Here is a 23,995-nt window from a genome sequence, read left to right on the forward strand (position 1 = left end):
GGTGGAGATGTGGCCTGTTGCTGCTTGGCAGAGGCCTGTCTTAGGGGCCGGGGGTCTGCCCCCACAGCCAGTGGTTCCCAAGGTGACCGCTCCCAGGGAGGAGCCAGCAGGCAGCAAAATCTTTGCTTTAAAGCTGGCAGCTGGAGGGATTCCATAGTCCCTGCCCAGCGTTGTTAGCTTTGGGTGACAAAGTTCACAGGAGACCAGAAAGGGAGTAGTGAGATGAGGAGGTACTGTGGAAGCCATGAGGTCTCGGGGCCAATGAAGCTGAGTGTGTCAGAGAGCCAGTTAAGGTCAGCAGAACCCGAGGCTCCCAAAAGGTGGAGAAGGACCTTGAGTCACTATGCCTGTGGCGCGGGGGGTGGGTGTTCTGAATTCACCTGCCCAATAGGTGCAGTCTGGAGCTAGAATAGTTTCCCGGATGGGCCTATGGGTGGATTTTCACATGCTGCGTTGGATGCTGTTGAGGTCGATAAACGAAAAAGGCATTTCAAGGCCTCTCTGGTTCCTCAAAAAATCAAACATAGAGTTACCATATGATCCAGCAATCCCATTTCTGGGAATATACCCAAGAGAACAGGAAGCAGGGCTAGAAGAGATCTTGCGTGCTCACATTCCCAGCAGCCTGATTCACAACAGTTAAAAGGAAACCACTGTCCGCGGATGGATGAAGGATAAAATGTGTCCATCTGTGCGATGGGCTGTGATTCAGCCTTAAATTGGAGGGCCATGCCGACACCTGCTATAATGTGGATGAACCTCGAGGACGTTGTGCTCATGGTATAAGCCGGGCACAAAAGGACAGATTCTGTCTGATCGCATTTGCGGGAGGTGCTTAAAGCCGTCAGACTCAGAGAGACAGAAAGTAGAGTGGTGGTTGCTGGGGTGGTTGCGGAGGTTCCAAGTCTTGATTGATTTGGAAGAGAGTCACGTGATGGGGAGAGCCAGGTCGTTTCTGGGGCCCGCAGTGGGAGCCTCTGCTTCCTGCTTTGGCCAGCAGTCTCCTCAGTCAGCAGCTTCTTGGGCATAAGCAGTTTCCCTGAGCACCTCGGGGACAGCGGGAGTTTAACAGCCGCTGGAGAGATGATGGAACCTTCTCGGCTAGGGACCTGGGAGTTGTTCCTGAGCAGCCTTTTCCAGCCCTACGAGCGAACCCCCCATCCCCCCGCCCAGTTTTTTTGAGCTATCTTGGACAAACCATAAAATGTACCCATTGCAACAATCCAGTAATTTTTAATAAAAGTCATACAGCTGTGAAGCCATCACCATAATCATCCTGAAAGTTCCCTTGTGCCTGTGTGACATTGACCGAGCTCCTCATCCCAGCCCTGGGCAACTACTGATTTGCTCTCCATCCATCATTTTGCCTTTATTAGACATGTCATATAAGTGGAGTGACACAGTGTGTAGCCTTTGGCATCTGGCTCCTTCCACGTAGTGTGAGTTCATCCATGTGTCTCCGTTGTTCGGCATTCTTTTTTTAAGATTTTATTTATTTGTCAGAGAGAGAGAGAAAGCGAGCGAGCACAGGCAGGCAGAGTGGCAGCAGATGCAGAGGGAGAAGCAGGCTCCCTGCTTAGCAAGGAGTCCAGCGTGGGACTCGATCCCAGCACCTGGGATCATGACCTGAGCCAAAGGCAGCCGCTTAACCGACTGAGCCACCCAGGCTCCATTGTTCGTGCCCCGTTGTTTGTGCATTCTTGTGGTTGAGTAGGGTTCCATGATCTGGATGGTACTGTGTTTTGTTTATTGATTAATCGGTTGGTGGACATTTGGATTTTCTCCTAGCATTTGGTGATTATGAATAATGCTGCTGTGAACATTTGTGTACAAGCTTTTGGGTCATTTCTCTTTTGCACGTACCTAGGGGCCGAATTGCTGGGTCATACAGTAACTCCATGTTCAACATTTTAAGAAACTGTCTAAACTGCTTTCCACAGTGGCCCTGCTGTTTTCATTCCCTCCAGATCCCTGCTGAGACTCAGTATTGCCAGATTTTAAGTTTTTAGCCATGGGGGGTGTGTAAAGTGCTTCTCGTTGTAGTTTTGACTTGCATTTCCCTGGTGATTGGTGACATGAAGCATCTTTTCACATGCTTAGTGACCGTTTGTCTGTCTTTAGAGAAATGTCCAATCAAATCCTTTTTCTATTTCTAAATTTAGCCATTTGCCTTTTTATTGTTGAGTTGTATGTGTTCTCTACATATTCTGGTTACAAGTTTTTTAACAGATAAGTGATTTTTAAAAATAGATTATTCATTTGAGAGAGAGAGAGAGAGAGAGAAACCACATAGAGGGAGATGGAGAAGCAGGCTCACCCCTGTGGGACTCCATCCCAGGACCCTGGGATCATGACCTCAGTCAAAGTCAGATGCTTAACAGACTGAGTCACCCGGGCGCCCCGCAGATACATGATTCTTCTTTTCTTTTTTTTAACTTTTTCAACTTTTTAAAAAAGATTTTATGTATTTATTTGACAGAGATCACAAGTAGGCAGAAAGGCAGGCAGAGAGAGAGGAGAAAGCAGGCTCCCTGCTGAGCAGAGAGCCCGATGTAGGGCTCGATCCCAGGACCCTGAGTTCATGACCTGGGCCGAAGGCAGAGGCTTAACCCACTGAGCCACCCAGTGCCCCAGATACATGATTCTTAAATACTTTTGTTTTTTCAGTTTCACATTTGCTTGGCAGTATGTTTTGAAGGGAAGAGTTTTTATATTTGGTGAAGTCCAGTTATGTCATGTCATTTATGCTGTGTGCTTTGCAATCACATCTAAGAAATCTTTACCTAATCCCAGGGCACAAAAACTTTCTCTTTACCCCCAAAGTTTTGTAGTTTTGGCTTTTATATTTAGGTATATGATACATTTTGAGTTAGTTTTTGCGTGTGGCGTGAGATCAAGATGTATGTTCTCTTGTTGTGTTTGCTTTGGGCACCTTATTGCGGCGTTGTTCATTACCAAGACGGCCCTTTCCCCCACTGAACCACTGGGGCACCTTCATCAAAAATTAGTTGGCCCTAAATTTGAGCTTTCATTTCTGCACTCTCTGCGGTATTGACCTTGAACCACACTGTCTTGGTCAGTAGCTTTACGGGAAGCTGTGAAGACGAAAGTCTTGCATCTTTGTCCGTTCATTAAAGGCAAGGATCTGGTGGACGGCCGGGCAGGAGGAGTAAGTCATTATGGGAGACACAAGGATTACAAGGACTCTGAACAGGCCGGCTCTTTAGGGCAGCACGGGACGGCTGACGGAGACGACGGAGTTCAAATTCTTAACCTCAGAGCATATTCAGAGAATCCATTCAGCGGAGGCTATCGGTGACTCCTTCACCTCTTCCAGCTGGAGGTTGCTGAGTTAGAACATGGTGTGAATTCACAGCCTTTCCAGATCTTTGCATGAAATTTAGTGCATTATTTGAGTTAACGGTACCCTGAGAGTGGAAATATTGAAATGGTGTTATTTGGGCGGAAGATTGTATGACTTTCAGGGCCTCGAAATTTTATTTATTTATTTATTTATTTGTATTTTAATTGATTTATTTTTCAAAATTTTATTTACATTCTGGTTGGTTCACATGTGGGGTAGTTTTGGTTTCAGGAGTAGTATTTATCACTAGATTAATCACTTGCATAGAATACCCAGCGCTCATCACAGCAAGCGCCCTCCTGGATACCCATCGCCCCGTTTGGCCCACTCCCAACCCACCTCCCCTCCCAACAACCCTCAGATTGTTCTCCGTGGTTAACAGTCTCTTATGGTTTGCCCTTCCCCACATGTTCATCTCTTCTGTTTCTTAAATTTCATATATGAATGAAATCAGATAGTATTTGTCTTTCTCTGACTGACTTATTTCACTCAGTATAATACACTGTAGCTCCAACCATGTCCTTTTTCTCTCTTTTTAAAAAGATTTTATTTATTCCATAGAGATCACAAGTAGGCAGAAAGGCAGGCAGAGAGAGAGAGACGGGGAAGCAGACTCCCTGCTGAGCGATTCCAGGACCCTGAAATCATGACCAAGCTGAAGACAGAGGCTTTAACCCACTGAGCCACCCAGGTGCCCCTCCAGCCATGTCCTTATAAATGATAAGATTTCATTCTTTTTGATGGCTGAGTAATACTCCATTATACACACATGCACGTGCACGCGCACACACACACACACACACCACACCTTCTTTTATCCATTCATCTGTCTATGGACATCTGGGCTTTTTCCATAATTTGACTATTGTGGACATTGCTGCTATAAACATTGGGGTGCAGGTTCCCCTTTGAATCACTATGTTTGTGTCCTTTGGATAAATACCTAGTAGTAAAATTGCTAGGTCATAGGGTAGCTCTACTTTCAACTCTTTGAGGAACCTCCATACTACTTTCCAGAGTTGACTGTGCCAGGTTCCATTCCCATCAACAGTGTAAGAGGGTTCTTCCCCTTTCTCCCTATCCTTGCCAACATCCATCATTTCCTGACTTGTTAATTTTAGCCATTCTGACTGGTGTGAGGTGATATCTCATTGTGGTTTTGATTTGTAGTTCCCTGATGCTGAGTGATATTGAGCACTTTTTCATGTGTCTGTTGGCCCTTTGGATGTCTTCTTTGGAGAAATGTCTGTCATGTCCTCTGCCCATTTCTTGACTGGGTTATTTGATTTTGTGGCGGGTAGGCTCTGTGCTGTTGTCTCTAGAAAGTCTCATTCTGTGAGCGTCTTGCCCTGCACATGAACCAAAGTTCTGCCCAAATAAAGCTGCCGTCCCCCCGTGGTCACGCTCAGGCCCCCAATCCCTCTGACGTCACACAGCTTTCTCGGAAAGAATCCGACAGAAACCATGCTGTGTTCCTTATAGTGCACGTGTCAGGAGGTGACGAAGACGTTGACCACGGGGTCAAGTTGGCGTCTCTCAGGTTCCCCCACCTTAAATTGATCTTCCCTGCTTTTACAACTGATCACAATTTTGTCGGGAGGTATTATGAGATGACACCAATTATCTTCCCCAGCATCAAAGCTCCAGCCAGCGACCTCGGTGTACACTGACAGGTCCTGATTGTCTCCCTGTCCCTCCCATCATGATTGCCAAACAGAGACTTTCTCATCCCATCATTCCTTCTGTGTTATCGCGTCATTGTATGACAGTAATGACCACCAGTTATTCCGTGGGAAAACGGCCTCAGAAGGACGTGCGTCGACAGCATGAGCTGAAGCAAGAAGGCAAGCAGCACTGTGTTTGACTCAAGGGGGATTCGAATTCTTCGGCGTGTCCACAGATGACCATGGGTGTGTGCTTGGGGGCATTGATTTGGGGGTTACAAATAAATTTTAGTGAGCAGGCAAACTTGCAAATATAGACGCTGGAAAATAAAAAAGAAGACAGACTATATTTGCATATGAAAAAAAAACCCCTAAAAACCTACGAGGTTGCTAAGGAAGGTCATCAGATATGCCATTATCCTGCGTGCATTGCATTTGTGTTTTGTTTTGTTTGGCAAGGAGGTGGTCTTCATATGTTTCTCATCGATTTATAATTTTATATTTTAAAAAGAAAAGGGGCCCTGGACTACGTCTGAGTAACGGAATCTTACAAGACTGGAAATTTTCTTTCTCTTGTCCTTGTAGGCTGTCCCTCTCTAGGCTGGGAGGTGTCCCTTCCACTGATCTTTCGGGGACCAGCCCTGTGGATTTGCCGTATCAGGGTTGGTCTGCTTATATGTGACCTTTGGAAGAACAACAAACTTCTGTCTTAAGTTGCTTTATTTTGGGGCCTTAGGACAACAGCGAAACTCATCTGCAAAGACGGGGTTCATCAGGAACCATAGCTGTTAGCCAAGACTGAAGGGGCTTTGACGGTGATGGTTTACCCGTAACGAGGGGTTTCGGGCCTCAGACGCCCCATGCCATCTGCCTTCTCTGTGCCCCCTCACCTGGGAAGGTGTGAGTCTCCAATAGCTTCCTTGTCAGATGGGGTCTGTTTTTACAGATTCCCACGCCATCCAGACGCAGAAAGTTGAACTCACCTAGCCCATCAGAATTTGAAACCAGAACTGATTCCAGAGTCCGCACTTCTCAACAAAGGACAAAGAGTCTGAACCTGGGGCCACAAATCCGGACATGGGATGCTGAATTGCTTTATTATCAGAACTTGTTGGAAGGGCTTCCCAGTTGCTTCCAGGAAGATGAGTCAGTTTGGGGACTCACTTCTTCAAACTTGTGAAGGCTTTTCTTTCTGAGGCCTCCGTCAGTCCTCTGGGGAGAAAAGAAAAATCTGACTGGAACCATCTGATGGGCCAATGTGCCTCAATCCTTGGGTTCCTGGCAAGTAGCACTTTTCCCCACCAAAGTTTCTGACAAAGCTACAGTATAACATCTGGGCATTTTTCTGGAAGAAAAAGCATGAGTTGAGCCCCAACCTAGAATCCCCGCCAAGAAAATGCATGTTTGTGTGTGGGTTCCCAGCTCTGCTCACAGACCTGCCTGCACGCACGGGGACCACCCCTGTCGGACCCATTCGAGGCACAGCCCAGCAAAGCCTTTCTCACCGTCGGGACAGCCAAGAGCAGCTCCACCAGGGAAGTCAGTGGTAGAATTTCTCAATTTGCTTTTTGTACTTCTGGGTGATAAAATGCCTCCTAATCTTTGTCGTCGGACCTGTCGAGAAAGGTCAGAGGTGGGTATGAAATCAAAGTCCACGTGTCCCGTGTGTGGGCCGCAGGGTCCTGTGGCAGGGGCAGGCTGGGGCTGGCTCTGCCGTCAACTCCGTGCATGCCTCGCCTTCCCCATCCGCGTGGGGATGACAGAACCTGCCCCTTGGCTGGGGCTCTGGGGTGAGGACTATGGAAGCAGGGAGGCAGACAGCGTGCCAACCTCTGTGGCTCATGTGGCCTGTGCATCCCATGAAGGGGGCACACCAGCCCCTGATTTTACAGGTGAAGAAACGGGCTCAGAGAGGGCCAGTTGCTCTGAGCTGACCCAGAGTGTATACGGTAGTGGCAAGACTTGAATTCAGGCCCCGATCCATGCCCCAGGCTACTCCCAGGCTCTGGGTCATCATGGGGCTCAGGCTTCCCCAGCTGTGTCCTGAGCAGCCCCACAAGGACTGCATTTTCAAACTGGTTGGAAGAACCAAAGATCGGAGGGACAGTCACTTGGAGGAGACAGGATTTGAGCCCAAGTTGTTGGGGGCCATGTGCTTGCCTTCACCCTAACTCTGCAATCCACGTCATCATATTAGAGCTGAGTGCTGAGAGCAAGCCCCAGGAAGGATGCTGAGGGAAAGCAGGCCCCCCAGCCACCCTGGCATGAGCCCTCCCCTCGAGGGGCAGACAGACTGAGATCAGTGAACACATAGGGTAATCCCAGACTATGACGTGGCATGGGGGCAAGATGGCAACAGTGTTGGAGTGGGGAGGGTGAGCTGTAGAGTTGCTCCATTGAGGGCAATGGTGAGTCATGTTAGGTCAGAGAAGGCTGCTTGAGGAAGTGGCCTTCAGTGTGCGACGTGGACAATGAGAAGGAACCGAAGAATTGAGTTGGGCGGGGGGACATTCCAGGCAGAGGGAGTAGCAGGTGCAAAGGCCTAAGGCAGAACTACACCTGGAGGATTGTGGGAACAGTGCGCAGGCCTGTGCGGTTGGGTCAGAGTAAGTGAAAAGGAGACGTCAGCAGGAGAATGGTCATGCACGGCCATAATGAGGCGTTTGGCTTTTATTCCAAGAGCAGGGCATGGGGGAGAAGGGACGTGTGTGTGTGTGTGTGGCGGGGGGAGCTATGCACCAATGAGCTGAAAGTGGACCCTCAGATGCCCAGTAAAGGACACATCTCCTCGGTTCCCATGTGGCCCTGGACACTAGCAAGGGACCAGCCTCCAAGCGCCAAGGCCACCTGCTCTCAGGGCTGCTCACCCAGCTCTCCATGTAGGACAGAAAAGTCCTTCTCCAGGATGGCCCACTTATGGATCCTCTGCGTGTTGGAAATGGCTTCCTGATTCACAGCATCTATGCCTCGCTGGATGGCCTTGTAGACCAGGGGGTCCTGCAGCTCCAGAATCTCAGAGACGGTGGACACGTGGCTTCCCAGGTTCCGGCAGAAGTGGATGGCCTCCAAGCTTAACTTGTCCAGTGGCTCTCCGTTCGTCCTGTCGACCTCACACTGGCGCAGGACACCCTCGTCACTATACCCAGTGACCACACACACTCCCTGGCCACACCCAAGGACCAGGAAGTGGGTCTTGAACCCACAGGGGTGTGCCCTCTGGACCCTGGGGCAGAGACTCCTCCCGCTCCCGCCCATGCAAGGACAGCAAACCCATGTTACCTTCAACGTCAGCAGGACGCTCAGAAACTTTGCTCTATCTCCCACTAACACGGCATTACTGACTATGGGAATCTTCTCTTTAACCAAGTTCTCGATGGGAATAGGGGCCACGTTCTCACCGCCAGCCATAATAAGGATTTCTGGAACAAAGCGTGGCTTGGTGAGGGTTTGACTGTGACAGTACAAAGGGCTTGCCCCCACTCCCACCCCCTCGAGGATCAGAGAAAGATATGGACACAGATGACCACTCACTTAGAAAACCCCAGAAGCAGAGAAGGACCCCTGCCCATGCCGGGACTCCCACCATGCCCTTCTCCAAGCCCCAGACCCAGCATCACTCTGGTCCTCCTCTTCCTGTCTCCTTGAAATTCCCATCAAAAATGCTCAAGTCCTGCGGACTTCACTTGGACAGCGCCCTGTGAATCTACTGCCTGTTTCTTGGGCCTCTGTACCCTTTCCAAGACCTCCGAAAAGTCTTGCTTGGAAGATAGCACAGTGCTTCTGGCCATGCCCTATCTCTGCCTCCTGATTTTCCTACCATTTGGTAACCCCAAAAGAACCTTTAAGAGAATTGTGTCACTTTCCCCCACCCGACCTCTCAAATTCTCTAAGAGCCCCTCTTCCTGCCCCAAATCTGTTCCTCTCTTTCATCTAAGGATGCTGGCTGCCTTCCGCCCCACCCACCCAGACTCCCTGTGTCTTAGCCCATGATCTTTCAGCCATCCCTACTGAGGCGGGTAAGTGGTAATAATGTGATGGCGATGGACACCTGTGCTGGCATCTGCCAGGGACTCAGGCATTGAACACTGCTGTTTGTTTAGGGGACCCTTCTCTCCACCTCAAACGCTTGTGGTTTGGATGAGGACTGCCAGGATGGCATGGGACCAGGTTTGACCAGTCCGCACCTTCTAGTGTCTGCAGAGGTTCATCTCGAGGTGGGATCCAGTGAGAGCCAGATCTAAAACTGTGGCTATGCCTTGGTGGTTAGGGTGAGCCTAGACTTTGGCAGCTATCTTGTCACCAAATGGGAAAAGCCTCTCCAAAAATGGCCCCAAAGCACCAAGGACAGCTCTCAGAAAGGGAAGGACCAAGCAATTCCTTTGATGCTATTTTGGCACCTGGGTCCAGCCACGTCTGAAGTGAGACCTCTTGGACTACCCCATTTTTGAGCCGATAGTTCCTCTTTTTCACTTCAACCTATTTCAGAAGGCTTTTCTGTTGCTTGTCATGGAAATGATGCTAACCTAACCCTCCTACTGAATAGCTACTGCCCACGTCGAGCTCACTGCCAAGTACCTTTGATGCGGCCGGTGATGTAGAGGTAACCGTGGTTGTCTATGTGGCCCAGGTCCCCCGTGTGTAGCCAGCCTTCGTCATCGATGACCTCCATGGTCACATCTTCCATTTCCAGATAGCCCATGAAGACGTGCCGACCCCAGATGCAGATCTCCCCGATGCCGTCCTTGCTCTGCTGGTACAGCATGTTCTTACATCCAGCCATGATTTTGCCACAGCTGCTGGGGGGCAGGAGAGGGGAAACCAGGGCTCAGGGAGACAAGGTCACCCACGCCGGGCAGCCTGGGTCCACAGCCCGGGCTCCCTTGCGGGATCTGCTGCTTTCACCCTCTCCAGGACCCGGTGGGCATGAGGAGGTGTACCGATAGTTCCAAGAGAAGGAAATACAAATGGATTTGGAATGGATACAAAGAGGGTTTTTTCCCAACTTCACCCATAACGAAAGGAACATGCAGGAGAGTCATGTTGAGGTACCATTTTTTTTTTACCAACTGCTTTAGCACTGTGGGCGGTATGCATGCAAAACTTTCGCTTCAGCGCTCTTTGTGGAGAAGAAGCCCTAAGTACCCACCAGTGAGGGGACCAGTTTGGTGAATGACAGTGCGTGCAAACAGGGGGACTCTCTGCAGCTGTTGAAGACGGGGCAGGTGCTTTGTAGAGGGAACATTCTCTACGAGATGGGCATCTCTGGCCAGCCAAATCCATTTGATTCCTGAGCTTGGATGATGTGAGTCAAGACCGATGGGAAGTTCATATTATGAACCTGGATAATGAAGGACCCTGAGCACCAGATGGCAAGTAATCATTGAGAGAGGCTGAGTATTGTGTCCATTTTAGCATGGAAAATGCTTTCGTTGGGGAGAAAAGCATAAATGTCCAGGCACTGCTCATACCAGTTTAGCGTAAAGACAATGGTGGGGTGGTCTGGCCTCTGGGAGGATATTAGGGTTTGAGTTGAGCCCCTCTCTCCCGTCACATGTTTTATGGCTAACTCCCAGTCCCTCAGAATGTTACTGGATCTGGGAACAGGGTCATTGCAGATGTCTTGAGTTCAGTTAAGATGAGGTCATACTGGAGTAGGGTGACCCCAAGTCCAGTCTGCCCAGTGTTGTCCTAGAAAGGGGAAGCCTGTATTTCAGACATGCTCGTGGGGAGAACCACTTGTTGATGAAGGCAGAGATCTGGGGGATGCGTCTAAAAGGCCAGGCTTGGAGCCTGGGGCCAGCTGAGCTTGGGAGAAAGCTAGCAAGGGTCCATGGACACGTTTGAGATGGAGCATGGCAGAGATGGTCTTTGGAGGTGAACCTAGGTTAGATGAGCCTGCGGGGCGGGGGGCATCTGGAGGCAAAACTCACAGGTGATAATTAGGGAGACCCTAGAACATTCAAAGAGCCCTTGTCCATGGGCTCTTGAACACATGGGGGCTTCCCTTGCGAAGATTTAGGGCTTGGAAGCCGGAGAATAGGCATCATCCTGGAGACGCAGGTCAGGGTTCACCTTAGCAGCGTGGCTTGCCCACCCTCCCCCCTTTAACTCTAGTACCCCATGTTGTTGGAGCACTGGGGGTCTTCCCAGGAGGCTGGTACCTGTGAATCTTGTAGTTATTCTGACTGAACATGCTGTGGGGTCCTGTGCTCTCCGTCATACCGTATATCTCATTTATAGGCAAGTCCAGGCTTAGGAAGAACTGAGAGGTCTGTTGGTCGAGAGGCGCAGCCCCGCTGATGGAAAAGTGGCAGTTATCAAGGCCAAGGTCACTCCTGACTTTGCTGAACACCAGTGCCTTCGCCATGCGGTAGCTCCCGGGAGTGTCATGTACCCTGTGAATAAGAATGTCAATGCCCTTTGCGTGGCTCAGCAGCCATGGAGCTGAACAGGGGTCGGTGGGCACCAGCTGGAGAAGGCTGAGCTCCCTTCCCCAGGGCCCTCTCCCTGCCTGGCTCCGCTGGACCCTCCACCTACCCCAACATCCTTTTTGTATTGACCTTTAAGCCAATAACTCTTCCCCATGAGAACACCTTCTTCCTCAAGCTTGAGAATTTGACGCTATTTTCTTTGATCATCTCCTGCATCTTCTCCCAAATTCGGGGCACCCCCAGGAAGATGGTGGGCTTTACCTCCTTCAGGGTGCCGATCAGGGTACCCTGCAAGAGACCAAGCTGGGTTAACCACACCTGCCCCCTGCCTGGAACCCAGATGTCCCATCTCTCCCCAGCCCGTTAGCTCAGCCCTGAAGAAGCTTCTCTTGGCTGATTGGACCAGGGCGAGCACCCACCCCAGGGAGCCAACCCACTGGCAGGCTGGGGGCCAGTCAGTGTTCCCTCTCTGGTGAAGCCTAGGGATTTGGTGGAGAGCACGGACTGGTGACAAAGGCCGACCCAAGGAGGCAGTGGACTGTTGCACAGCTGTTACAAAGGATGTAAGATTTGTTCCCAGATAGATCTGTGGGTTCTTGCAATCCCTTTCAAAATCCGGGCAGACTTTTCCACAGACTGACAAGCCCATCTCGACATTTATGTGGAAATGCAGAGAACCTAGACCGACCAAAGCGGTTTTGGAAGAGAAGATCAAAGTGGGAAGAATTACTACCCGATTTTGCAATTTATTCTGCAGTAGGCTGACCGGCCATCCTGGTTTGCTCAGAACCCAAGGAGCTCCTGAAAGATGGGATTCTCAGTCATCAAACCAGGAATGTCCCAGCAGACCAGGGCAAGGTGGGCACTGTGCCAGAATGCCAGAAACGTCCAGTTGGTGCGGTTTGGCTGTAAGGCTGGACATACGGGTTCAACGGGACAGAATAGAAAATTCAAACACAAGTCTCTACATTTATGAGCCCTTCGCAGTCCGTGAGGGTGCCCGTGCGACTCAGCGGAGGGGAGGCTAGTCCTGTCCTGAAAAGTAGAAGCAAGCGCTCCGTTCAGCGTCTTTTCCCCCACGCAAAAGCGAACTCAGGACAGAGCACAGACCCAAGTGTGAGCGTGAAAACTGCAGGGTCCGTGGGGAGCGCCACAGAGACCCCCACGGCCCTGGGGCAGGCCAGGGTCCCGCGCACATGGCACCACACTCACAAAAGAAGAGAGAAGACTTCATCGGAGTTAAGAATGAAAAGACACGCCCCCGGGAGAGGGCGCTGGCGGACCAATAAGCTGGTCCAACGCCACTGTAGGAAGAGACGCGGCCACATTTTGAAGTGAGCAAAAGGTTGGCACAGACGCTTTTCTCCCAAAGAAGGTCCATAACCGGTCACCAAGCCTGTTAGGAGGCGCTCGTCACTTGCTCGGCATGAGGGCTGCCACCCTCCACCCACTTGCCACTCTGAAAACAGTCTGGCAGTTTCTTAAAACATTAAGATACCTTTATTACCCGCTGGGTGCCGGGTTAGTTGTTTGGAAACTGGATAGTTTTCAGAGAGGATAAGGATATGGGCAGATGGGAACTTCTCAGGTCCTGAAGGTGCGTGGGTGCACATGATGTAGTCAGCCAGAGAAGAAAGTATTTATCGAGTGGCTACAATGCCCCAGACACTGGGCACTGGGGTGGGAAGGGGGTGAAGAGGGGCCAAGGGGATACTGAAGCAGGAAAAAAAAATGACAAAAAGAGATGTGGGTAAGGGCCTTGAGATGGGTTTGGTTTGGGGAGCTTTTTGTTGCTGGGAATACTGACCATAAAAACAAAAAAAAAACACACAGAAAAACCCCCATACACATTCTGCTTTCAAAACAAGTCACATCTTCGTTTTGGATTGTTCAGTGTACAACCCACACAACCATATGTGGCTGCCTTGATTTGGGGTAAAGATAAAAACTGAAAGAATGTGGTTGACTGTTTCCATTGTGCCCAAATGGAATGTAAGATGAGGAGAGAGAAGGAACCCCCTGGATCCAGGGGCTTGGAAACCCAGCCACCAACCCCGGGCTGCCCTCAAGCCTTACTTTGAGAGCGTCTGGTTGAGCAAAGTAGGTGAAAGCCCCGATCTTCATGGGTAACCACATATCCATCATTTGAGCTGCAATGTGGCTCAGGGGAAGGTAGCTGACCACCACCTCCTGCTTTTCTGCGGCACAAGACAGGCCACTGTTCTTTGCCACGGCACCTGCCGTCCACGTGATCTGGAACACAAGTCGGGCTTACGATGCAGGGGGGCTCCCCCTGGCCTCAGTGGAGGGCCATTTAAATGTGATTACTTAACAAACACTTAACAGCACCTCAGCTGTGTGCTGGGCCCTGCTCTCACGCTTTCCAAACATGAAATCATCCCAAGCTGGGTCAGTAACTACAATCCTTTATACTTTACAGGTGGAAAAACAGAAGCCCAGAGTGGTTAACGAACTTGCCCGAGGCCAGGAGGAGCTGTAAAAGGTAGTGGGCAGCTTTGGATGTTGAACCGACCCCCGTTGGATCCAACAACAGAGCCTAGCATTGGAATGTCTGTATGGAAAGTCAGAAATCTTAACAGATCCAGTAAGTCGCCCAGGATCCAATCCTGGCTCCATTGTTTGCTAGCTTAGCAACCGCGGGCTCTTTGCTCACCTGTAAAATGGGCACAGGGGCTCCTTGTGTCCCGCAAACCAAAAGGCCACCCATAATCCCATCACACAGATACCCCACAGTTAACATATGCTTGTTTCTCCTTTTCCAAAATGTGCCTCGATGTGTCGTTTTTGCAGATGTATAATTTTGAAGTCTGTTTTTCTCACTGGTGTCATCCTTTCGGGCGAACAGTTACCTTGTTAATCCTGCCACACAGGCCTCCACACCATTCCTCCCACACATGAGTCAGGGCCCTGCCTCAGGGCCTTTGCACTGGCTATTTTCTCTGCTCAGAATGATCTTCCTCCAGCTTGCCCCACAACTGAGTCTTTCTCACACTTGCCATTTTTGCTTGAATGCTGTACCTCCTCAGAGGGGCCGTGTCACGCCTCGCAGACTGAAGTTGCCGTCGTCTAAGTCACTAGGTGCCATCACACACCACAACGGTTCATGACACCTTACCTCCTGGTAAGGGGTTTAGCGAGAGGTTAAAGGGTGCCTAGCTCAGCGTGGTGACAAGTGCCCTGGGAACTCGAGCAATAAAGGGTGCCTAGCTCAGCGTGGTGACAAGTGCCCTGGGAACTCGAGCAACTTTGAACTGTTGATGTGTGTGGAAAGAACTGGGATCACTTACTCTGGGAGGCAGCTCGGAGAGGCAGAAGCCATTCTTGTCTCCATCTTACAGATGGGGAAACAGAGGCCCAGATAAGGGGAGGAACTTGTCCCAGGTCACACAGCTGGCAGGTGGCAGGGCTGGGATTCGGAGCCAGGCTGCCTCGCTCCAGGGCGACTCTTGATCGCGGCTCAGGTCGTGATCTCAGGGTAGTGAGACTGAGTCCCAAGTTGGGGTCCACGGTCAGCGGGGAGCCTGCCGGAGATCCGCTCTCCCTCTGCCCCAACCCCCTACTCTCTCTCTCAAATCAACACGTCATTTAAGAAAAAATGTGTGCTGTGTAGCCAGCCTGCGTGGGTTCAAGCTGCGCCACGGTGCGCTCTGTGTGAGCCGGGCCAAGTTACAGAACCTCTCTGGACTTCAGTTTTCCCACCTGTAAGAAGAACCTGGCAGAATTGGGAGGGTCGCCGTGAGGATTTACCAAGCGTAAAGCTCTCAGAATAGGGCCTGGCATGTAGTAAGCGCGACTGTCTCTCCTGCTCTTTTTTTTTTTTTTTTTTTAAGCAGTTTATTAAGGTGAAACTGACAGTGTCTGACACCCCCCATTTGTCTCCACCAGCGAAACCATCAGCAGCCTCAACATAGGCTGCCATGGGGTCACCCCTCTGTCATGCCTCCCTCTGCCACCCAAGCAGCCCAGGTCTGCTTTCTGTTCCTACGGCTACGTTTGTGTTTCTTAGGGTTTTGTATAAATGGGATCCTTTAGGACCTGTTCGCCTTATTCTCCTGTACCAGTGTTCTGAGCTACTATCACCTGTGGGCTCCGTCCAGACATGCGTGTGTCTGTCCTAGACACGTAGCCCTTCTTAAGTAAACAAAACATCAACTTCTGCTTTACTTCCAAGAAGCACAGAGTGTATCTCCTGCTCTTCTACCTGCTTATTTTACTGTCGAACACTGTTCTACGCTCTCTAGGAATATATCCACTCATTTCATTTTCAAAACAGCCCGGGAAGCAGGGGCTGTCATTATCATACCCAGTTTAGAGCTGCGCAGACAAAGGCTTGGAGATGTTAGGTGTCTGGCCCAAGATCACCAGGCAGGATTTGAACACGGGTCTGCTCTAAAGCCCCTGAACTCCTCTGCACTCTGCTGCCCTCTTGGAAGTGTTTCGCTGGCTAGGGAGCCCCAGGGGGCCAGACCCCTGAATGCTACCCTGCCCCCAGTGGGGTGAGAACAGAAAGAGCCAGAGGGCCACTGGCGTGGGTGCTGTCACCATAGGCACTGGGTTCATCGCCATTGGCACTTACGTTGTCATGGCTAAGCATCACTCCCTTGGGATTGCCTGAGGTCCCAGAAGTGTAGATGATCACAGCGCACTGATTAGCCCTCTGGCTTTCCATGATCTGGTCCAGCTGGGAATCGGGGATGTCGTTGCCCAGGTCCATGAAATCATTCCACTGTGCAAAAGAGACAGGCAGAGAATGGGGACTCGGGATGTGCGGGGGACCCTTGACACACCAGGGGTCCCCTTCCCCTGTCAGGTCTGGTGCCATCAGTTTCTCTAAAACATGATTCCCAGTGAGAGGGAGGACTCAGGGTCACCAGTCATGGCGCCTCTTACAAAAGCCCTAAGATGTTTGCTTCTCCTCCTTCACTTCGTGGTAGGCTGCTGGGTCTGCTCCTGTGAGCGCAGCTGGTCCAGTCACAGTGAAGGTCAGGGCTTTTGCTGGAAGTGGTGGGACTGGAATGAGTCATCCGGGCATGCATGAGTCAAGATGTAGCCCCAGGAGTTGCCTAAGATCACACAGCAAGTAAACAGGAACTAGCAGTCTAAACCAATACAGTCACACTCTGTTCTTACTGACCTTCCAGAATGATGCCTCGGAAGGAACTGTTGGGTTGTATGGACTGAGTATCACAAAGGACCTGCAAAAATTCTACCACTGAGCCCCCCACCCACCAGGCTCTGGAGGATGGCAATGCCCCGAATTCAAGATGGCAGGCGTGTAGCACCTTCCAGAAGCAGAACCAGGGGGATGCCAGCCCCTTGACATCAGGTCATGTCCAAGGGTATCTCTGCTTGGTTCAGCTGGGAGGGAGTTGCTGGCATCCAGCGGGTGGAGGTGGGGGGCCCCGCTTGGCATCCTGCGCAGGACGGCCCCGTGACAAAGAGTTACCCGCCCCAAACGTTTGTAGCAACGAGACTGAGAAATCCCAGAGTAAGTGGTATGGCTAGCAAGAGTTTTTTTGAAGTACCCAGACCTCAGGTATTGTTGCTCCGATGGTCACTTTAAACCTCAAAAGGCTATGATTCTGGTCAGTTTTCCTCCTTATTCATTCACCATCCCTGCTCTTAGGATTCGAGTGTTTTCTGGAAGGTCTGAGCGCTGGCAAGGTTTAGGTTGGGCAGAGAAGATCGTGGGCATCTTCTGTCCCCCCCGTGTGGGGGCAAACCTAATAAACGCTGTGATGTTGCGGGACTTCTGATTTGAGTCGTGGGCTTGAGGATCTCATCTCGTGGATATTAACAGGAGCTTGTCCTTGGGCCTCACGAGCCTCCTGGCCTGGCTTCCGTGAGATAACCCAGTGTATCCTCACACACAGAACCCGTGCTCTGGCTAAAGCGTGTCTCTGTTGCTTGTACCAGCATGTTTCCCGACTAAAACACGCTAAGGCAGGGGCATCCGGTGGCTCCGTCGGTTAAGTGTCTGCCTTTGGGTCAAGTTATGGTCCCAGGATCCTGGGATCAAGTCCTGAATTGGGCTCCCTGCTCAGCGGGGAGCCTGCCACTCCCCCTGCTTGTGTGCTCTCTCTCTCTCTCTCTCTCTCTCTCTCTCAAGTAAATAAATAAAAAATCTTTGAAAAATAAAACATAAAACACTGTGAGGCAGAGTGCCTTTTCAAAAAATAACTGTGATGACATTTATGGTTTCACACGCTCTTTGGTGGCCTTGCCCTCCCTCAGTAAGAGGTGGTCTAGGTCCCCACCCCAAATCCCCAATGCTCAGCAGACCTTGTGGTCGGCCGTGATGGGCACAGTATGTCGGAAGTGATGGTGTGTGGCTTCCAAGAGTAGGATGTTAAAGGCAAGACATCTTCCACCTGGCCTTCTCTCTCTCTCTCTCTCTTTCAATGTTTCTGTAGAGTTCTGAGCCAGGAGTAAGTCCAGAGATCCCTAGGGCACCATGCCGGAGAGGCCACAAAGAGAGAGAGAGGGAGGCCCAGGAGCCCCAGGTGTAGGGTCCAGACCAGAGTGAGGACTGGGGACTTAGTTAGCCTCCAGTGCAAAAATTGAAGGAGATGCAAACAACAAAATAAAACAAAAGGACAACAAACCTTTGGCAATCAAGAGAAATTGTATTTTAATGCAATATATTTTAAGTCACTAACCATCAAAAAATCCATGATGAATGAAATAATAAAACAATTTTTTTGAAATATCAAAAATTAAAGTGAAGACAAGCTCCACAAGGGCTGTTGGTCCAAGCCGTGGCAGAAATGCTTGGCCCCATATTCGTATTTATACATATTAAGTGATGGTTCATGGTTTCAGTGACACTATTATTGATGGCTTGGCACATATTAAAGCCGCAAGTCAAGTTTTAACAAATTCTGGTTGGGATATAAAGTAAATATTTAAACCTAATGCTGTGGGTTTTCACACACCCTGCTTTTCAGTGACATCGTATTTTTTCAGTTGCCTTAATGTTCTGAAAAAAGAAGTAAGAATAAAATGATTGTTGTTGTCTTAAGCCACCAATTTTGGGGGAAGACTTGTTGCACAGCAATAAATAACCAGAACAGACATCTTCCCATCAATCAGACCCTTCACACCAGGAAGAAAGAGGAAATCCCTAAAGGCCCCATCTACCCGCTTTGCGGGGCTACCTTCCCCTTGGCTCAGCAGGCCCCGCCCCACACTTACAGAGTATAGGTTATTACTGCTCCCCTTCATGGGTGGCTTGTACTGCACAATCACCTTCAGGGGCTCCATCCTGCTCTGCGGAATCTGAAAGAAAGTTCCACGTGGGCCTCATGGCCCTGGGAGAGACTGAGGGTGGATGCCTTTCCTAAGCAATGGCCCACAGTGACCCCAGCCTCTTTAATCTCCCCTGCCCAGCCTGTATGACACGGCTCTTTGTCCCAACTGGCAGGACACAGCCTGATTTTAGGACGGGGTTCTTTGTGCTCAGTATCAGTAGCTTCCAACACTTAAAGACTGATGAAGACGAGAGCCTCTTGAGTCCTGCTCCCCTCACAGAGTCATGGTTGTTGGTTTATGAGCCCGCCCCTTGCACTATATGCCCATGATCCAGCTACCCTCCTAGCTGGAGCGAGGCAACAGAAATCCTCTGTGCAGGTCACTGGAACCTGGGAAAGCTCAGGACTTTCTACTTATACCGAGGGCTTTCAGGTTCAGTAGACCATGCCTTTGGGATTTGTACCCTGTTGAAGGGGTGTGGCTCCACAGCTTGTCTAGCCAATCCAATGATGAAGTCACTTCCAGCATATGGTGTGGTAATTATAAATATGACCAAGTCTCCAGCATAGGTTGAGAGAAGAGGACAGAAGCTCTGTGAACAGTGGGACAGGAGGTTTTCAGAGAGAGAGGGAGCCAACATCCAGAAAACTTGGAACAGGAAATGGCCAGGGAGGTTTGAGGACTATGTGAAGTCTCAGATGGCTAGGGCGAGGATAGAGGGAGAGGATTGGGGTTGAGGCAGGGAAGGATGGTGAGGGCCATGTCAGGGACACCTTGAAGGCAGTGGTGAGGAGTCTGGAGTTTATTCTAAGGAGGGAGGGAGTCAGTGAAGAGTTGAAAGGCTATAAACCTGTGGGTGTTGCCTAGAACAAGGGACTTCCAAGCAGAACTGAATATCCAGTTTGGGAGGAGCATGTCAGAAGCCTGGCTTTGAATCTTGCATACAAAGAGTATGCAGTATTTTCTAATGGTAGAAAAACCCAAATTGTAAGCCGGTATTGGCAGAAAGGACCCAGTTTTCACCCACCACCCATCCCACAGTTTGTTCTGCTATGAACAGAACAAATAGGGAATGATAGGAGTATTGGAGATTGTAGAGGCATGACTTAAGAAAACAATTTCAGAAAGCTCAAGGCTGAAGGGAGAAGTCTGTTCCCACTGCACCAGGTCAGGAATTAGGCATCCAAGGAGGCTTGGGGGCAGAGTGTTCTAGTTCACTGAATGTAGCTGGATTTCGTGAGTCTGGAAAGTCTACCCTAACTTCAGAGATGTTAAAATGTGGGAAAACATGACCAGCGATGATTGGAGGATGCCAATGACAGCAAGACACATCTCAGCTCCAGAGATATCAACAAGCAGAGAAGTGTGTAACTCAACAAATATGATATTGATGCAACAGCCACAGGGCCCTTGGGCTGAGTGGTGAATCTGGTCACCAGCCCTCACCCCCTGAAAGACTCCTCTCCCCATGGGATCCTCCTGCCAAAAGCTGGGTCAGGAAATTGCAGCTCATTCAAACACTAGTAATTGAAAACCTTTCTACAACATCCACACGAAAGTACTACAAGAAGAAAAAGGGAGCACGAGGGGAGCCAACTTCTATATGTAAAGAAAAGTCACCACAAAGCAAAGGAAAATTGCCACTCAACATTCCAACATAGGATCTAAAACATAACAAAGTAAATACAGCTGGAAAGGAAGAACACAAAGCAGAGCTACAAGCACTGAGGGGAGAGAGAGCCATACCAGAAAGAGGTGAAACAGGAAGTGGTAGAACTTAGTGAAGAAATGGAAGAGAAAGCAACATTTCAGGAATTATGACAGTTATTTAAAAAATGACAATTACAAGGGGGTGTAAGCCTCAAAATGCTTCCATTTCTAAAAGAAAACAGTGGGCTGTATATAAAGTAATACATAAACACATTTTTTAAAAATAGAAGCTTACAGGCTAGGCAGGGAGCCTACTTAAAAAAATAAAACAAATAAAGGGGATTTAAAAAAATAGAATCTCAGTAGGAAATGAAGTTAATACAAGTTGGAAGTTAGATCCCTGCCACTCTACCCGGTTCCCCCTAGTTATACGTGGAGGGCACTTACTGAACCCAAGAATGGGGTCAGCCCCACCATCCAGCCTATCATTAACAGCCACCTGGGACCAACAGGGCAGGTAGTCAGAGCCCTGCAAGCCCCCCGGGTGAATGGTGGGTGGTGTTTGAATTTGGGCTTTACCGAAAGGATTTTCCTTAACTGTAGGTCGTTCTCAACCAGCAGAATGTCCACTTTGGCATGACTAATGACGTACTGACAAGCCTCCGCAGAATTGGTGGCATAAATACCAACACAAAGACCCCTGGGAAGAGAAAACACATGTGCGTGTGCTCATCTTAACATGGGAATGTTCTGGAAGGTGGAGGGGGGCACTCTAGAGACAAGTTCTGAGTTTGCAGCCTTGGTACCAGCTTCCCTCCCTCCACAACTTCACCGTGATGAAATGAAGCCGCAAAATAAGGGTGATTTGGAAAGCAGCAAGTCCTGTAATGTCGTCGTGGTGGCCGATCACGGAACCCTCACAGCATCCCATTTTAAAGATGCGGAAACTAAGCCTTAGGGCAGAGAAGTCAGTTGTTCAGGGTCCCAAGGCAACCGAACCTAGAGGTAGGGTTTGGACGCCCCCCCCTCAGGTACCTGTTCCCTTCATCTGACTGCCTTTTGTTCTTGCCTTTAACCATTCTGTTTTTCAAATTTGCATTTCCCTGATGGCTTCAAGCTCTTGTAGGCTACTTCCCTTTGTGAGCGTTCTGTTCAAGTCTTTCCTTATTTAAAATCTTTCTGTTGGGGCGCCTGGGTGGCTCAGTGGGTTAAAGCCTCTGCCTTTGGCTCAGGTCATGATCTCAGGGTCCTGGGATTGAGCCCCACATCGGGCTCTCTGCTCAGCAGGGAGCCTGCTGCCCCCTTCCTCTCTGCCTTCCTTTCTGCCTGTCTCTCTGCCTACGCGTGATCTCTGTCTGTCAAATAAATAAAATCTAAAAAAAATAAAATCTTTCTTCTTTAAGATTTTTAAAATAATCTATACACCCAGCGTGGGGGGGCTCCAACTCATGACCCTGAGATCAAGAGTCACATGCATTGTCTTTTTATGACTCATTATAAAAGCACCGTATATATGGGAGATGCTAGTCCTTCGTCAGGTCAGTCGGTCGGTGTGTCTGTCTTGCCTCCTAACCTGGGCTTGCCCCTGAAATCCCCGATCACGTCTCCGAGCCAGCCCCGGGCTGCCAGCCCAGAGTCGCAGCTCGCCCACAGTCGGAGTCAACCCAGCCCACAGTCTTACCCTGCTAAGATGGCACCGAGGGAAGCGATGAACCACTCGATGGAGTTAAACCCCAGGATGCCAACTCCGTGGAACCGCTGCAGGCCGAGCTGGGAAGGCGAAAACAGACAGACAGAAAGCAGAAACACAAAGACGTCTTGTTTCTGGGTGGGATCTGCTCACTGGGATGTGGGAAAGCAGATTCCAAAGCCCATGAGGTCACACTGGGAAAAGGCAGCGTTGAACCTAAAATCTGGGGTGTGATATTTTTGTGACCGTTAGGAGGCCGCTTTGCCTCCCTCTGCATAAGGCACCATTTATTTATTCTTGTTTGTATGTATTTTATTTTTTTATTGTGGTCAACTGGACAAAGCAATTTTGAGTGTGCAACTCAGCGGCATGAAGCTCACTCATACTGTTGTACAATTGTCACCACCTTCTGTCTCCAGAACTTTCTATCTTCCCAAACAGAGACTCTGTTCCTGGGAAGCATGGGCTCCCCAGCCCCTGCCCCAGCCCTGGCTCTCACCATCTCCTCTCTGTCACTGTGGACAGGACTCCTCTGGGGCCCTCCTGGGAGTGGGGGCCTGCGGGATGTGTCCTTCTGGGTCTGGGTCCTCTCACTGAGCCCTGTGTCCTCAGGGTCCCACCACATGGTGGCGGGGGTCAGAATGTCCTTCCATTGTTAGACTGAATAATAATTTGTTGTGCAGGTGGGCCACACTAGATTGTCTCCATTCATCTACCAAAGGACTCTTGGTTGCCTCCACGTTCTGACTGCTGGTTATCACGGTGCTGTGAACGTGGTGCAAAAGTATCTGTCTGAGTCCTTGCTTTGAATCCTCGAGGAATTGTTGGGTCACAGGGTAATTCCGTGTTTTATCTTTTGAGGAACCACCACACTGCCTTCCATAAGGGCTGCACCATTCTACATTCCCTCCAGCAATGCACAAGTCTTCTGGTTTCTCCATGTCCTCATTGCTATTTTGTCCTTTTTTCCAAGATAATGGCTGTCTTAATAGGTGTGAATTTATTTTTGTTTGTAATAACAGAAGCACTCCAAGAGTGATAGCCTGAAGTGGTGGCAAATTACACTTTTAAAGGTGTAGCCTTGGGGCACCTGGGTGGCCCAGTCAGTCAAGCATCTGCCTTTGGCCAAGGTCATGATCCCAGGGTCCTGGGATTGAGTACTTCTCCCTCTCCTCTGCCTGCCGCTCCCCCTACTTCTGCGTGCTCTCTCTCTCTCTCTGTCAAATAAATAAATCTTTCAAAATAAATAAAGGTGTATCCTTCATCTGAATGTACTTGAGAATGAACCAGAAGGTGATCATGAAGGTAATCCTCCTTGGGGCAGGCCCAGGTTTTGCCACACCCCAGATTTTAGGCTCAATGCTGGCTTTTCCTAACGTGACTCCATGGAGTTTTGGGAACGTCTAACTTTGTTTGCTCTTTTAGTCACACAGGGCAAAGCTGGCAATGACCTGTTCTTGAGGAAAATGTAAGCATTTCGAAGATATCTGCCTGCCAGTGCTTCGGAGCATAATGAGTATTTCTGCTTAGTAACAAACTGGCTGTCTCCTCTGCAGGTAAACAGTCTCTAGTAATATGCAGATAAACTGATTTAGTACTGCTTAGATCCCCGAGGATTGGGAGAGTAGGGATCTTTGAGTCTCCAGACCTAAGGACATAGCCAAAGAAGATCATCTCTCAGGAGAGGCGAACCGTCACAGCCCCGTGGTGGGGCAGCCAAGCAGAGACTCCTTCCTAAAAGACTGTTCTCATCATTGCGTGAAGACACGTGGGTGTCAGAGGGGAAGGGAGAGAGGAACTCAGGTCTGGGTCAAAATGTGACAGCATTTCCTATAAATCAAAGCCACCAGGCATTCCCTTTTATAATAGGAGCTACCCATCGTATCCTTATCTGTTGCTGCCTAACATATCACCACAAACTTAG

At 49.8% G+C, this 23,995-nt stretch overlaps 1 protein-coding gene across 3 annotated transcripts in view; it reads right to left on the reverse strand.

The window, feature by feature from the left end:
• Positions 1-6,106: 6,106 nt before the first annotated feature.
• LOC101686059 (long-chain-fatty-acid--CoA ligase ACSBG2) overlaps positions 6,107-23,995 on the reverse strand; it is a 32,878-nt gene continuing 14,989 nt past the window's right edge. For 2 of the 3 annotated variants that reach the window (XM_004771562.2, XM_004771563.2), the window contains exons 4-15: positions 22,063-22,151; positions 20,961-21,081; positions 18,675-18,758; positions 16,057-16,206; positions 13,536-13,712; positions 11,566-11,747; positions 11,190-11,423; positions 9,604-9,824; positions 8,308-8,447; positions 7,896-8,142; positions 6,534-6,642; positions 6,107-6,240 (exon numbers count right to left, since the gene is read on the reverse strand). In XM_004771562.2, the coding sequence (XP_004771619.2) occupies positions 6,569-6,642; positions 7,896-8,142; positions 8,308-8,447; positions 9,604-9,824; positions 11,190-11,423; positions 11,566-11,747; positions 13,536-13,712; positions 16,057-16,206; positions 18,675-18,758; positions 20,961-21,081; positions 22,063-22,151 (1,719 nt within the window). In that variant the 3' untranslated portion in view covers positions 6,107-6,240; positions 6,534-6,568. The remainder of the gene's footprint in view (positions 6,241-6,533; positions 6,643-7,895; positions 8,143-8,307; positions 8,448-9,603; positions 9,825-11,189; positions 11,424-11,565; positions 11,748-13,535; positions 13,713-16,056; positions 16,207-18,674; positions 18,759-20,960; positions 21,082-22,062; positions 22,152-23,995) is intronic. The other variant, XM_045085740.1, reaches the window with a different exon arrangement.

The sequence above is a fragment of the Mustela putorius genome, unplaced genomic scaffold (assembly GCF_011764305.1).
Source record: "Mustela putorius furo isolate JIRA1106 unplaced genomic scaffold, ASM1176430v1.1 tig00000095_pilon_pilon_pilon, whole genome shotgun sequence".
In the NCBI taxonomy this organism is placed as follows: domain Eukaryota; kingdom Metazoa; phylum Chordata; class Mammalia; order Carnivora; family Mustelidae; genus Mustela; species Mustela putorius.